Genomic DNA, 15,536 nt, shown 5'->3' on the forward strand with positions numbered 1-15,536 from the left:
TTACCAAACCCCTGATTTGACCAATAAACTAAGCATGTCTGAGAATGACCACCATGGGCCTATCAAAAAGGAATAGCTCGAATATAAAAATAAAATAGAGATTTTATTTGCTGTCCATATTGAACAATTTGGGGTATGAAACTAGTAAAACATCTGACACAACAAAGATTAATACACTTTAGGGGAAATGTAATATAAGGCAGAGTTTATACTATATGATTGATAATATTCTGAATATAATTTATTTAAATTACTGGACAGAGCTGGAACAAAAAAATAACCAATGCTCAAGAGAACAAATAGCAGTAGAAGATAACTCAGAAAAAGTAGTTATCACATAATAATTATAAAGAAGTTATTACATATACTCAAAATATTAAGAGCAACATAGACAAGTCAAATAAACAGATAATCTTAGAGGATACCATACAAAAGAATCAAATAAGAATTCCAGGGCTGAAAAATATACTACATAAGTTGAGTCAAGAAACCTGAAGAGAGATCAACAGAAAGTTATTCAATTGGAAGAACAAAGAAGAAAATGTGAAAAAAAAAAAAAGTAAACCATCTCAGAGCCATATGGACTAATATCAAACAGTGTGAAATACTTGTAATTAAGATCCCAGTATAAGGGAAAGAGTAAATGGAGCACAGCAAATTTCTGAATTTTTTTTAATTTCAAATTTTAGTTTAATGAAATAAACTCAAACAAATTTTAAAAAAAATTAAGAACTTTTAAAAATTCATACAAAAAATATATCCAGAAAACATCAAGTTCCCAAGCAAAATAAACAATAAGAAAACCACACTTATGCACATCAAAGACAAACTTCTGAAATCAAAACAGAAAGAAAAAATTCTTTAAAGCAGACAAATATTTTTTTAAAAATCCTACTACATACAGGGAAACAATAATTGCAACTAACTTATGATTACAAGCAACGGAGTCCAAAAGACAATGAAATAACTTTAAATTCTTGAAAGAAAAAACAATTCCATATGGAAAAAAATATTCTTCCAGGATGAAGATGAAATCAAAACATTTTCAGATGAATAAGATTGAAAAATTCGTCTACAGGAGATCTATACCACAAGAAATTATTTAGTTTGAAAAGAAAAATAATAGATGTAAATTTATAATTATAGAAGAGAATGAAGAATTCTCCATTTCTATAACATGCAGTCAATACACAATGTTGACATTTGATATATTGCTAAACAATAATATACGTAGATTACTTAGAAATACAGAAAAGTAAACACCCACACACATGCATACTAAAAGAAGATTCTGAGGGTGCTAATATAGGCATAAGAAATGATCAAACAGGAAAATCTTTCTCATGAGCCATGTAATATTTTTCAATTTTTTAAAAGTACATACATGTTATTTGAATAAATTTTTTTTAAGTCAGGTACAGTGACATACACATGTAATCCCAGTTACCTGGGAGGCTAAAGCAGAAGGACTACCAAGTTCAAGGTCAGTCTAGATAACTTATATCTTTAAAAATGAAAAAAAAGGAATAGGAATGTAGTTTAGTGGTAGAGTGTTTGCTAGCATGGGAGAGGCACTGGGTTCTATCCTAGTAGCAATAATAGTAATAATAATAGCAACAACAATAATAGGAAATTTCATGAGTTTAAAAATTTCAATCCATATTCATCTTGAACAACAAAAAGAATAAGAAAACTTTAAAGTTAAATGCTTCATAACCAACAAGAGAAGAAGGGGCCTCATTTCAATATCAGATCATAGTCTGTAATTTCACATTAAACTATATATGTGAATCCTTTGTTAGCTCTTGTCTGTAAGAATGCACAACCAACCTATTACCTTTATACTGTACAGCTTGGATTGTGCCACAACACAACTCCTCAGTATTTTTTTTAAGCTTATGAAATAGTAAAAATCTAATAGTCCATTGATAAAATACAAAATTGGTTTGGCCTAAAAAATTACCCTCTAAAGTAAAATCATCTCTAAAATTTTGGTCCTTTAAGCAGGACCCAGATGTGGAGTACATGAAGCATTTTCTCCAAATACCTTTGTACTTGCAGAAAATCACTTATCAAGAAGCAGATACATGAATTTAACATTTTGATAACTTTCTACTCTCTGTCTCTGAAAAAATTTAAGAACTTATTAAAAATACTTTAAACAGCATTATAAGTTTGAAACTTTCTTGAACCCATTTAAGGTTTTATAATCAAAGTGTAGATATACTGAGAGTGACAAAAAGTAAATTAATCACTCTAAATTTCAAACTGGCATAAGATTATTTTACCTGGATTCATATTCTAAAAAGTAATGTTGCATATTTACTTTTAAGTTACTGAAGTCAAATATTTTGATAATTCTTAGAAAACTGTCACTCCTAGAGAAAGTTCAATTATAAACAGCTAGCTTCATAAAATTAAAAACATTCCAGTCGGGCCCCAAAGTCAATTAATTTCATTTCAGTTTACAATCATGTCACTGAAGGGTTTTGGAGTTGTTTGTTTGTTTGTTTAATCACTCTTATAATTTACTTTGTGTTTCATAGTACTTTTAAAAAAACATTATTTTTTATAAAACCAACTTTAGACGCAAAGATTCACATTTATTTTCTAAGTATTCTCCCACAATAGGCTTGAACGACAAAGAAAATACTTAAAATAATTTTATATCCTTGAAAATTATACAAACTTGACCTAGAATAAAAAACAACCCACATGAACTGCAAAGAGTAAATTTAGAAAAATAAAAATGCAAATATGCATTTTAGCAGTCTCTTGAATTTATTAACCTAAAAGGTTTAATTTCCATTTTCCTGCCTCAGCTTTATTTATAAAATGTCGTGCCCTATAAATACGCTGTTATTTTCTATAGTCAAGCACCCTCTTAACAAATCTTCTCATTAATATGTAAATTTAAAGTCAATCGGTCTTCTCCCTGACAGCCCCATGAATTCCTAGTGCACTGTATAATCGGCTTTGACTTGGCATCCACTATTTATCATCAAAGATGTCAGTTAGAAAAATTATGGAAAATGCACTGCAATTGATATGACTGCAATCTACTTTGTCAACACTTAATTGTTCCTCAAATCATACATTTACATATAAACAGCCTAAATACTGATCTATAATGATGCAAATAAACTAAATTAAAAATCTCTTCTGCCCAAAAGAAGCTTATTTGTATATGATGTGTTCATTTGAGAACTTACTGACAAAGCCATGTACATCAGCTCATCTCAAAAAGTATTTCTACTAATTTTCAATTCCTCAAAACACAATTTTGCTACCCTTCAAGCATATTAACATTAACAAATGTTTTTAAAAATTCAATAAGAAACATGGTTTTTCTCTTTGAAAAGCAAATCTAATTAGAGTTGTTAGCTAATTGCAGTGTCTGAACACCGTGAATTAGGGGCTTTGAAGTTAATTTTGACAAGAACACAATAAGTAAATACATAAAAACTTATTAAGGTAAGCAAGTTTTTTGTTTTAATTTAAAAGTCACAAAGTAATACAATATGAAAGAAAGAATGCTGGCTTGGACATCAAATAAATGTTTCTAGCTCTACCTTTTATAAACAATATTATCTTAGGTTAACTGTTAAAATCTGCATGCCTCAATCTCTTTATCTATAAAATGGGTATAATTCTGAATGTCCTATAAAAATTAGTCAACAAGGGCTGGGGTTGTGGCTCAGTGGTAGAGCGCTCGCCTAGAATTTGTGAGGCCCTAGGTTCGATCCTCAGCACCACATATAAATAAATAAATAGACTACAACTAAAAAATAAATTAAAAAAAAGTCAACAAAATTCTACACAAGAAAGTACTATAAGATTATAAGTTTCTAAGTATAACCTATTTTGGTATCAGTTTTCAGATTTTTGTTAGGAGGGGAAAAACTATTTGATTTCAATGAATTTGGTATGAAAGACAGCTATTTCATTTTAAATAAAATATCCACCTGCAAATTCTTTTACTCCAAGGTAAAATGGCCTTTGATTTATGGTAAAATGATGCTCATACAGCATTTAGGTGAGTGTCTTCTGTCAAAAGGGAAGGCTATAATAAAAACATTTTTCCTCCATTGACTCCATGAAATGATATATTTAAATGGTGGTGGGAGGGGGGAGTAACCACTAAGCACTGACTCTCTGGAGTACTACCCATCTTGTCTTTCATTCCAAAATAGCCATTCTTTATTACATAGTATGGTTTTTATAACATCAGATATGAAACAGAAAGCAAATATAAATGCTGACTACAATAACTCCAGATTCTTCCAGATGTGGTCAAACTTGGCTTTGTGATTCAGTGTGCCAAGTTCTAAAGCTGAAACTACCATGTACAATCCTAATAAGCAACATGAAGACTAGGCTAGAAAGCCTCCAAAATTACAAATGGCTGCACTGCTCATTCCAAAGTTTTACAGTAAAACAAAATACTTAGTAGAGAGAAAGGCTAAGGTAGGTTAAATGAAAAGGGAAGCTCATGGACATGGTCCTAATGTCAATGACTCATTTGAATCTTTTTTTAAAAATTTTTTTAGTTGTAGATGGACACAATACCTTTATTTTATTTTTATGTGGTGCTGGGGATGGAACCTAGTGCCTCACACATGCTAGGCAAATGCTCTGCCACTGAGCTACAACTGTATAAATGTATTTAAACAAAGAGTCTAGCATCTTTTATAGTCCTTAATTCTAAAGTGAATGGAGACTAACACAAGAAGGACACTTTCAAATCATTCATCTGGTTTCTTAACAGAACATATAACTAAATATAAGCCTGCTATCTTGATTATTCTAGATTATACAAGACCCTCAAATAGAACTTAAACAATCAAAGAATATTTTTTTTCACGGTTTGAGGTCAACTGATATCATCTTAAGCTAATAAAGTAAAATGTTTTTCCCATGTAAAATTTCAACAACCAAAATAAGTGATTAAATAATTGCCAAATTAAATGACGGCCAATAATCATCTCTCAAGGTCAACCAAGAGATTATAAAAAAGAAACTTAATTTTTATTTTACCATATACTTCTGTAATTAAAAAAAAAGAATTTCATCACAGTTAACTGAGAAATACAAATCTTATATTTAAGTGGTTTACTTTTTTTTTCCCCCTTAAAGCCAAAGAATCCTTCTAAAAGGAAATCCTAAGTGAAGCTGCATTAAAAAAGGCAGGCAATCTGAGGCAGTGGCAGAGCTCAGAGCCAGTCTCCAGCACTACTGCCCAGATGGCTGCTCCTGTGGCAGTACCACAGCATTCTGAGGGATGAGGTGCACATTTGAAAACCACTAAATTAATCTAATAGCCACAGTATTTAGAATAATGCTAAGGTCAGATGGCAAATAAACGCCAAAGATAATAAATTATTTAGATCAATTCCAGCATGCTAGGATTTAACAATGACCAGATTTTCTCTCATATTTGTAATAATTGATGTTCATGGATTTAAAATGAAAACACAAAAGAATAAATGAATACAGCCACAATTTTTCCAGTGATCTGTCAAAAGAATAAGTGTATATCATGGAGGAGAATTTCACTTTCTTGCTTGTGTATACAGCTTTATGAATTTTATCTAAACTAAGATGAAATAAAATTCAAGGAAAAGAAAAACAAACTACAAAACAGAGTTTAATATCCATTACATATTTCTAGAAGATATGCTGAGTATAGCATGCATTTTAGCTCTGGCTTCTATATTCTGACAAGGTAAAAGATCATTTATTTGTAAACAGCTAATGAAAATGATTTGACAATGATAGGAAAGTAAAACAAAAATATTTAAACGGTGACGATCATTAGATATGCCAAAATGACCTAAAACCTCACAGAAGAGGACAAAAAATATATCTGAGATGAATTCTTTAGAGGAACTGGTGAAACCAAATAAATAAGCTATTCAAAACAAAAATCTCTTGTCAAAGGGTCAAGACATTTTCATCATGAACATGTTGATTAATTTAGCAAAACTGTCCTCAAAACTGTAACAACAAATACAATTGTAGAATAAAAGTATATAAATGTAAATTCTCATGAATTTAAGAATCCTATATGACTTAAGACTTTTTATATTTATGATTTTAAACTAACTGAAATAGTTAAGTCGAATAATATGACCACTTTGTTAATCCTAAAACTGTGGGGGCTGAAGATGTAGTTCAGAGGTAGAGTGTGTGTTTAGCATGCAAAGCCTTGGGTTCACTAAACAATACCAAAAATCAAAGAAATTAAAATTGAGATGGAAAAATATTAGTGTTTAGATAAAATATATGAAAGTTTTTAGTGGTAACAAATATTAATATAGATAATTTGATAAAGTATTTTATATATGATTATGTGGAATGTTATTGAAAGCATGTTATTATGAACACATCTCAACTTTATTTTATTAGCATTTTTCTCTCATTTTAATATTATTTCTAATTAACAAAAACAAGTATTAAGCGATCAAGGGCCTAGTAATAAGTTTGCATATAAGTCAGTTTGACATAATTGAGTTTTATAAGACCTCTTATTTTTTTACATGACTGATTTTTTTAAAACTATAATACTGCATTTTAAATAATTAGATATCAAAAGACAAGGTTAATACACTATTATAACATTTAAGGATTTCTTTAAGCAAGCTTAAAATTTAGATTTCATTCTTAAATATATACATACTAAGTTCTATTACAATAAAATTAAACTCTTGATAAAAATGAACTTTTCTAAGTTGTCATATAATGAAAAGAATGGGTATGCTTCTAATATTAATCTACAAAAGGAAACAAATATCTTCAAGTATATTTAATTTTTAGTTTTACTAAATGTTACCAATTTAAGCAAAGAAAAGGAAAAAAAACATTTTAGCAATATAAAACTAGAAAAAATAGTTTAAAAGTTCAACAGTATTGATCTATAATTGCAAGAAATTAATACCTAAGATACAAATTCATGTTTATACTTTTAAATTACCTATTTTCATAAATGCATATCTGTAATAGCTGGGGCTCAAAAGTGTGAAGGTTACTAGTAACAAAAATAAATCATGGTTTAGCAATGTTATTGTAAATACTGCCTCATGCTATTGCTCCTAACAGAGGCCTCTTACAAAGTATCATACTGAAAGTTTATATACTATGTCATTAAATATGTATCAATCAGTGCCAGAATAATAGACAATTATTCTTGTATTTTTATACTAATTTCCTGCTTTCGTAAAAGAAAATGAGGGAAATGAGTCCTTATCAAATATGAAGATTTCTATATTTCCCTATTCTTAATTTTTGTACACATTTTTAAATGCTCGCCTATTCTGTTAGTATACTTTATAAGTGAAAGGCTGTTCAGCACTTACCTCTTTCCAAGGACTGACAAACTGTGTTCGAGCATATCGAGTTAGCATGTGGATTATGACCACCTGCCCCCACTCTTCTACATCAACTAGTAAGTTACATAGCTTTCGATAATTCTTGTGAATCAGATCTATTCTATCCGGGCATACTTCTTCAAAAGCCATCACAACACTGCCAGCTACCAGCTAGAAAAGAAAGAAATAGTAACTCATTAAAAAACATTTTCTGCCCATCGAAGATACTACTCACGTTTTTATTGTGGTACAGTCAGTGTTATGACAATCAACATTTAAAGTGTTTATTCATCCAGTTAAAATGAATGTTCATGTTTGAGTAAAAAAACAAATTTTTAAGTACTACTCCCTAGAAGAATAAGTCTAATACTTGTAATTTATGTGAAAAACTAATGCTCTGCTGAGCAAAGATGTATTCTGATAATTTTTTATTTTATCAACTTAAATTCCAATTAAGTTGTTTATATATGAATTCAACATTAATCATTCACAGTTTTCATCTTTAAAGCTAACCTAAATTCTAATCTAAAGACTCATTTCTTAGTTTGTGACAATATTCAGAAAAAGAATCCAGATAATAACAAGATTATACTGTGTCAGTTTAAAATGAAAATGACAATTCCACAATGAATTTGTTAAAAAGTATGAGGAACTCTTAGATGTTTTTAGTACCAAAACACTTCTGAATCTTACAAATCTTAATTTGTGTTTTTACGAACATAATCTATTTACAAAGAAAACACACTGACTGAAATTTTAGTGCATTATTATGACTTTCATAACAAAGTATGTAAGTTGGAATAATATATTACCAACAAAAGGCAGCTTTTCCCAAGTCCAATTAGTGAATCATAAATAATGATTTCTGAATTGTCATGCTCTTACAAATCTTAGGTGAAACTAAGATTCCTTTATCATAAAAATACAAAGTAAGCAGAATATATAATAAACAAATACTTCTATATATGCACCACTGATACATGCTGTTAGCCAACAATATGATACAGTTTTGAAAAAAAGCAAATTAATATCATATTCTTTCTGAACACTAGGGATCTTCATTTTGTGTCTAAAATTTCCCCAATGACTTAAAATAAGCAATTAAATAGAAATATAACTTATTGAAATGGTGCTTTTTGAAAAATATTAGATACAATGATATTCATATTTTGAGTATTTGTTCCTCTACTTGGCTGACATTTAGTTTATTAATATGCAACCAACAATACAATTGAAAGAAAACAGCTCAGAATATAGACCTGCTATTATGCTAAACAAGTTTCAAGTCCTGTGGGGATTTTATGAATTACCAATCAGTATGAACGTGAAGCCGCATTTATTGACTCCAGCCCTGCCCATGTACTGGTGCCTGCTGGTCCCAGCATGTATGCGCCTCAATCGAAAAAGCAAGGAATTGATTATTTGTGTGAACTAAATAAAAATGTATTATATGTATAATTTTCTGTTTGCTATTGATATGGAAAGGAAGTTAAGTGCATGTTTTCAACTCCACATTTTGATGTATTCTGCATAAATTACTTTTCAGAAATTATATTCTATGATAATCACATTTCTATCAGATCAGAATTAGTAGAATTTCAATGTCTCTTAAAACAACTAAGTTTATGATATTAGACTACTTGTGTGATATAAACACCACTATATATTTTATATTTAAATCAATTTTATACTAATATTTAAATCAAGTAATAAAAGAGGGTCTTTAAGCACAAAAAATAATCTATGAAACTAAGATCAACAGTTTTAATTTTTAAAAATGCTAAATAAAATCAAGTTATTTGGTCTACACTTAAAAAATTTTTCCTAAATGTGTTAAAACCAAACAATTCAATAGAAAATCAGTCTCAAGGTATTAAATTTATTAAACCAAGAGCTTTAAGTATACAACAATTGCAAAGCATTCTCACATTCTAAAATACTAATATCATTACAAGAAAATAATTTTAAGTACAAAGAAAGCTTAAGGAAACATTAATAAATAGAAAGTACATAAAGAGAGTACCTTCACAAAATAAAACTGACTCTACTCATACTTTTAACAATCTGATCCTAGTCTAAACATTGGAAGAATTGATAATTTTGATCTATCAAATGTTCAATATTCTATAAAACATTCAGAATTAAAATAAAATGATCTACTCAGATTTTAAAACCAAAAATATTGGTTTCCAAAAAACAGACAGTTAATTTTCATCTCACTGTGTCAATAGTAGCTTTTCATATAACGGAAAATATAAATCACTCCAACAAAACTAGCAATGAGCTCATCAAATTCAAATGCAGTTTTCCATTTATGTATTTTTTATATTAAAGCAATAAACATGGTTCATTTATCTCCCCTTGGTTGCCACGTTTTTCTGTGCTGTTGCTATGAACTTCAGCCATTAGCTGTGCTCCAAGGTAAACTACATGAACCATCAACAAAAGTGACACCCCATCTATGGAGTTCATATTTTCTCTAGATTATCTATGCTAGTTGACAAGCTGGTAATGAAAAAAATCACACTAAGCAAATGGTTCCTCTAATAACAATAAATTTTCTATAAAATTATGAAGGGTACAAAACGTTTCCTTGCATCTATTTTGTCATGAATTCTAATTAACACTGCAAAAACCTGAGAGTGCTGGGTCATCACAAGAAGTGCATCAAGGTTTGATTGATAATATGGTATAAGTTGGCCAATGCTGCCAAGATTTTCTTCCCTTAAATTAATGGCCATCCAACCTGCCCTAATCATACAGCCCAAATGATATTCCCCTTCTTATTTCAATTTTCTTGAGGCATGGAAAATAGGAAAGATCAGTCATTTATCTTCTAATAGCTGGATAATAGATCTATCACAATAAAACATCTGCACAAACTCAGGGGTGTGTTTTTTTGCCCATAACACTGAGGCTTTTACCAACATTAAATCAATAACTTATAAAATGGTGTCTTACCCCTACAGCTTAGCTATAAACTACCAATCTATTCATTAAGCATAATTTTATAGCTAAAATTAAAGAGAAAAAAAACCCTCACATTATCAAAAACACACAAATAGCTCGGTTTTTCAGTAGGCACTAACCTAATTTGTCTCCCTAAGAAATTGTTTCCATGAGAAATTTAAATGCTATCAAAAGGACTTCTTTAAAATTAATTTGAAAGGACAAGAAAATAAATGCCACCCTGCTTTTGAAGTTTTCTAAATAAAAGATTGTCCACTTTTATGCTTTAATTGCTGAAAAACTACAGATTTTTACATTTTAAAGAAAAAAGAAAGAGTTATAAATTTAAAAAATGAATTCATAAGTAAACATTAATTTGGAAAGGTAGAAAAGTATTTAGAACATGGTAATTAGAGAAGTAAGATGAAAATGATATAAGTCTTGAAATATACAAGAAAAATTATAGAAATAAGCCAAATGTGGTGGTACACGCCTATAAGTCCAGTGACCTGGGAGGCCGAGGCAGGAGGATGGTTAAGTTATGATGCCAGCCAGGCAACTTAGTGAGACCACCTGAAAATAAAAAATAAAAAAGGCCGGAGATGATCAGTATCAGAACACCCCCGGGTTCAATCCCCAACACTGAAAAAAAAAATTATATAAACAAAAATGATTAACAGTAATTAGAAATGACAAAATAGACATAAAATGTTTCATTTTAATTTCATTGTCTACAGTTATAAGGTTCCCTTTAGTGTCTTTACAAACATAAAAGACACCTTCAGACAACAGTTACCTAAATAACATTAAGTGTTCTCCCAGTTTTTCTAAACGCAGAGTGATCTATTTTTAGGAAAGAATTACTCATGTGACAAATACTGATCTTTTTCCAGTAAAAGGGAAAAACTGTTGTATTATATTTTAATATGTTTATTGCTCAACCTTTCCTTAAAATGAAAATTATTTAAGAAAACCTTCCTTGGCCTAAGAGAAACAACAGAGGTATATCTCAAAATTAACAGAAAGCGAGGAAGTTTTTAATTCATTAACATCTTTCAAATTTATATTTACAGGAGTAACATCAATGTCGTCGTCCTTGTCATCATCATCATCATCCCAAGAATTTCTTGCTGATAGAAAATTAATTCCTTCTCAAAATGTGGAAGTAAATTGGACTTGTTTCATTTGATTAGAAAATTTTTAAATTAAAAACAATGTGCAATTCTTTATTTTAAATGTCAATTCTGACATTATATTTGTGAGGGAGAGAAGAAATGTACCTGTCTTCCTTCAATGAAGTATTATATATTGACCAGAAAAAAACAAGGCATAAATACCTGTTTAAATATCAGAATATTTTCAATCTTTCTGTAATGAATTATAATCACATGAAGGGAAAAAACTATAAGAAAGCATTCTCAAAACATAATTTAAATACTAGGCTCATAGCCACAGCCTGTGGGCCTGTGTGGGGAGGGAATAGGTAATCCTTGGAGGTGTGGGCCACTGGAAATAAAAAGTCTGAAAAAGATTATTAAAAAATAAACACAAAAGACAAGAAATATATTTTTCAAAGTGGGGGCATTGGCAGGTGGAAGAAGCCTGATACGTCTGATCCTAACAAAGGAAAAAGCCTGTGAATACTTTACTTATAGTGAAAGACACCAAAGGAATTTATTGTGAGACAGGGTTCTTCAATGCAAACCAGAATCAAGAAGCTGTTGGGAACTGGCCTGGTTGGGGACTTACCACTTGTGCAGTAATTCTTCCTTCTCCAGGCAGCTGGCACCACAAGGATAGTTAGGCATACTGGTATCTCTTTCACCCCAGGGCAGCAGGCATCTAAATCCAAAGCTATGGAACCCATAAATTCCACACTAGGCATGGAATAGGCCCCATTAACATCGGCCTACAAATGGGTGTGTCTTTCTACACCTTAGCATGGAAAGATTCCCAGATGCAGCAGTTAAGCTGTCCAAGGCTATGGAATTCAAAGCAATAATTTATTTGCAGCTCCTGACATCAGGTAATGGTACCTGGTAAATCTAAATCTACCAGTCTATATCTCCAAAAAATAAAAAGACCAAAATCTATGCCCTAAACATAACTCAAAACAGAGCACCTCCAAACTTCAAATAGCTCTCTGAGAGAGCCATTTTTATACTTGAATCATAAAACTTCAAAGATTTAGAAGCACAGAAAAAAAATTACTCAAAACAAAGCAGACAAGAGTTAGTGATTGCTACAAGAGTGAACTAAAATAAACAACAGGAAAAAAAAAAAAACACTGTGAGGTTGAAAATACTAAAATGACTCCTGGTAGGTCAGAGCAGACTATAGGAAAGAGACTTAAGGGGAGAATACGAAAATTCAGTGAGGCAAATGAACTGTCAAGAAAAGCTTCAAGAAAAAAATAGAATTAAAAAAGAACTGGAGCAGTCAGTGACACACATCTATAATCCTAGTTGTTCAGGAGGCTGAGGCAGGAGGATCACAAATTCAAGCAATTTAGCAAGAAAACTGTCTCAAAATAAAAAATAATAAAGGGCTGGGGATGTGACTCAGTAGTCAAGCACCCCTGGGTTCAATTCCTGGTACCAAAAAAAAAAAAAAAACCTGGGGCAGGTGGGGGTCAGAGGAGACCCCTCAGAAAGCGTGAGATAACAGGAAAAAGAAGTAAGAAGGGAAAGTTTAGACTACTTGAAGATATATCTCAAAATCATCTTACAACATATGCCTCCAACTACATGCACCCTCCCCATCAAAAGCTATCTCACTGGCTTTTGAGATGGATTTCTAACAGAGAGGGTGCTCCTATACTCAAAATATTGCAAGTTACCACAAATATCAAATCACCAACCCTAATCAAAGAAATGCCAAGACTTAAATAATAAGTACTAAAAGCAGAAAAGAAAAATCAAAACAATTCAACTGGTAAAAAGTATCCACCCCCAAAATCAAGGATAAGCAAAAGGAAACTTTACTGTAACACTCCAACACAAATTAAATACCTCAAAGAAGCATTTCTAAAGACAGGAAAAACAAATATGAATCAAAATTTTAAAAGAGAATAGAAATTATCAAAAGAAATCAGGAAAAAATGACATAGAATTTCATTTCAGTGACTAAAATCAGAAAGAAATTGAAGGGGAAAAAATGATCAAACATGAGGTCTAAATTGCAAGATGTTCCTGGGGACAAAAATCAATAAATGAAAAATTATTATGGCACTAAAGAAAAAAAGAACAACAAAAACAACAACCAGGAGAATGAAATGAGATAAAAAAGAAATAAAGAGGTTTAGAGACAAAGTAGCTAAAATATAACATAAGCAAAGAAGATCTAAAACATGTAAAATTGGAATCCCTGAAGAATATAATAATTGAACACAATTAACATTTAAAATTATGTTCTTAAAAGAATAAATATTTTATCAGAATTAATATTTAAGTTCTGAGTCTACATTATGAAATTGTTTTTCTGGTACCAGGAAAAAAGTGACTCACATCAACTAACCCTAAAACACCTTACAAAATTATGTATTTCAAAGGTAAAAAGAAAATCCTCAGGGAGAGCATCTTTCTTAATATGGACACAGTCTAGGCATTTTCCTTAGATTAAAACAAGGAAAGGACACCCATCATATCCACTACTATCAGATGTTATACTGATAGAATCAGTCAACATAATTATAGAAGAGTCCCAGGAATTGAAAAATGAAAGTAAAATTATCTCTATTTGCTGAAATGATTTATTCTATAGGGAAAAATGAGAATAAATGAAAAAAGTAACACAAACAATAAAAAACTCAGTAAAGAAGAAGGATATAAAATTACCATCAAGAAAATCAATAGCTTTTAAATATACAAACACAATAAGTTCAAAAATCCGATGACAAAACAATTTATCATAGCAACAAAGAAATAAAACTAAAGATAAAATAACTCTAAACCAACATTTAACTCTAGTTATTAACTCCCTTTTTACTGCTCCTAATAGAGGTACATGCTAGTAACTGTGAAATAACACCTCCTCTGAATTCTGGAACTAAGCACAAAAGTAAAAATATTGTGCATACTGGGAACCATATTTCTTACTGTTGAAGGGGAAATTACAAATTTGGAAAGGGAAGAGGATAGAAGGAACTTTGTGCTACAGTACTAGAATTAGAGGCCTTGATATTTTATAATTATCAAGGCAGAAGAAAAGATATGCATGTGTTTTAGTTTTTAAAAAAAGGAACTATGTAACACTTTAGTAGAATGTGTGCCTCAAAATAAATAGGCCATCAAAGCACTCAAAACTATGATACTATTGGGGCAAGGAAAAGAAAACATTAGGGATAATATCATTTATCAATTACTATCACAAAGAATATGACAATTCAACAGCCATTCAAAAAATACTGAACACATATTATTAATAAGTACTCAATATTTTCTCTTTCTACTATTTTAGAAATAAATGATCAGAAGCCAAAATAGACATTCTCATGTCACAGATTATATTTTTTACATACCCTCTTGAGCCGTTTTTTATAAGTAATATAAAAATATTTACTTTTTAGTTGAATATTTTAATACTTTATGTCACAGTGTCAGGCCCCATACTGAGGGTTTTATATAAAATACTCTTTCAACCAAAATAACCACCTTATAAATTATAAGAACTACAAATTTGAAACTAACACTCATGAGGCCTAGTACATAGCTATCAAATGGCAAAAAATCAGGGATGAATTTTCTAATTCAAAAAAACTGTTGTTTTTACTTGTGACAAGTCTATCCTATTTGGAAAAAAACATGCATACATTTAAGGAAATTTCACTCACAGGCCATGCAACAAATTTCTTTTAGTGTACAATGAAGCAGAAATTATGGCAAACTGTACTGTCACAAGGGTTCATTTCTTGTTTCAGTACTTAGCAAATGTCCTGCACACAAAAGACATTACGTGGTTTTTGTTCAGTTATTAAAATTAAATAAACCACAGTATCAGTAATATCGATTTAATATCTGGGTCACAGAAGCAGATGGCATATCTGTCATATAGAAGACAAAAAGAATTCAAATTTCTCTATCTTCATTTATTGACATAATCTATTGGGGCATGATTATCTTCTACATTATATCAACTCTGCACAGAAGAAATGCAATGAAGATTTCTGCTATACTTCAAAGTAAAAGAAGTTTGCTGAATGGTCTAGGAATGAAACTCCAA

General features: G+C 30.5%; 1 protein-coding gene across 2 annotated transcripts in view; it reads right to left on the bottom strand.

The window, feature by feature from the left end:
- The window catches only part of Ap3b1 (adaptor related protein complex 3 subunit beta 1), a 239,841-nt gene that overhangs the window by 162,881 nt on the left and 61,424 nt on the right, over positions 1-15,536 (bottom strand). For both annotated transcript variants that reach the window (XM_005328985.4, XM_040271866.2), the window contains exon 7: positions 7,356-7,538. In XM_005328985.4, the coding sequence (XP_005329042.1) occupies positions 7,356-7,538 (183 nt within the window). The remainder of the gene's footprint in view (positions 1-7,355; positions 7,539-15,536) is intronic.

This window comes from Ictidomys tridecemlineatus, chromosome 1 (genome assembly GCF_052094955.1).
Source record: "Ictidomys tridecemlineatus isolate mIctTri1 chromosome 1, mIctTri1.hap1, whole genome shotgun sequence".
Taxonomy (NCBI): domain Eukaryota; kingdom Metazoa; phylum Chordata; class Mammalia; order Rodentia; family Sciuridae; genus Ictidomys; species Ictidomys tridecemlineatus.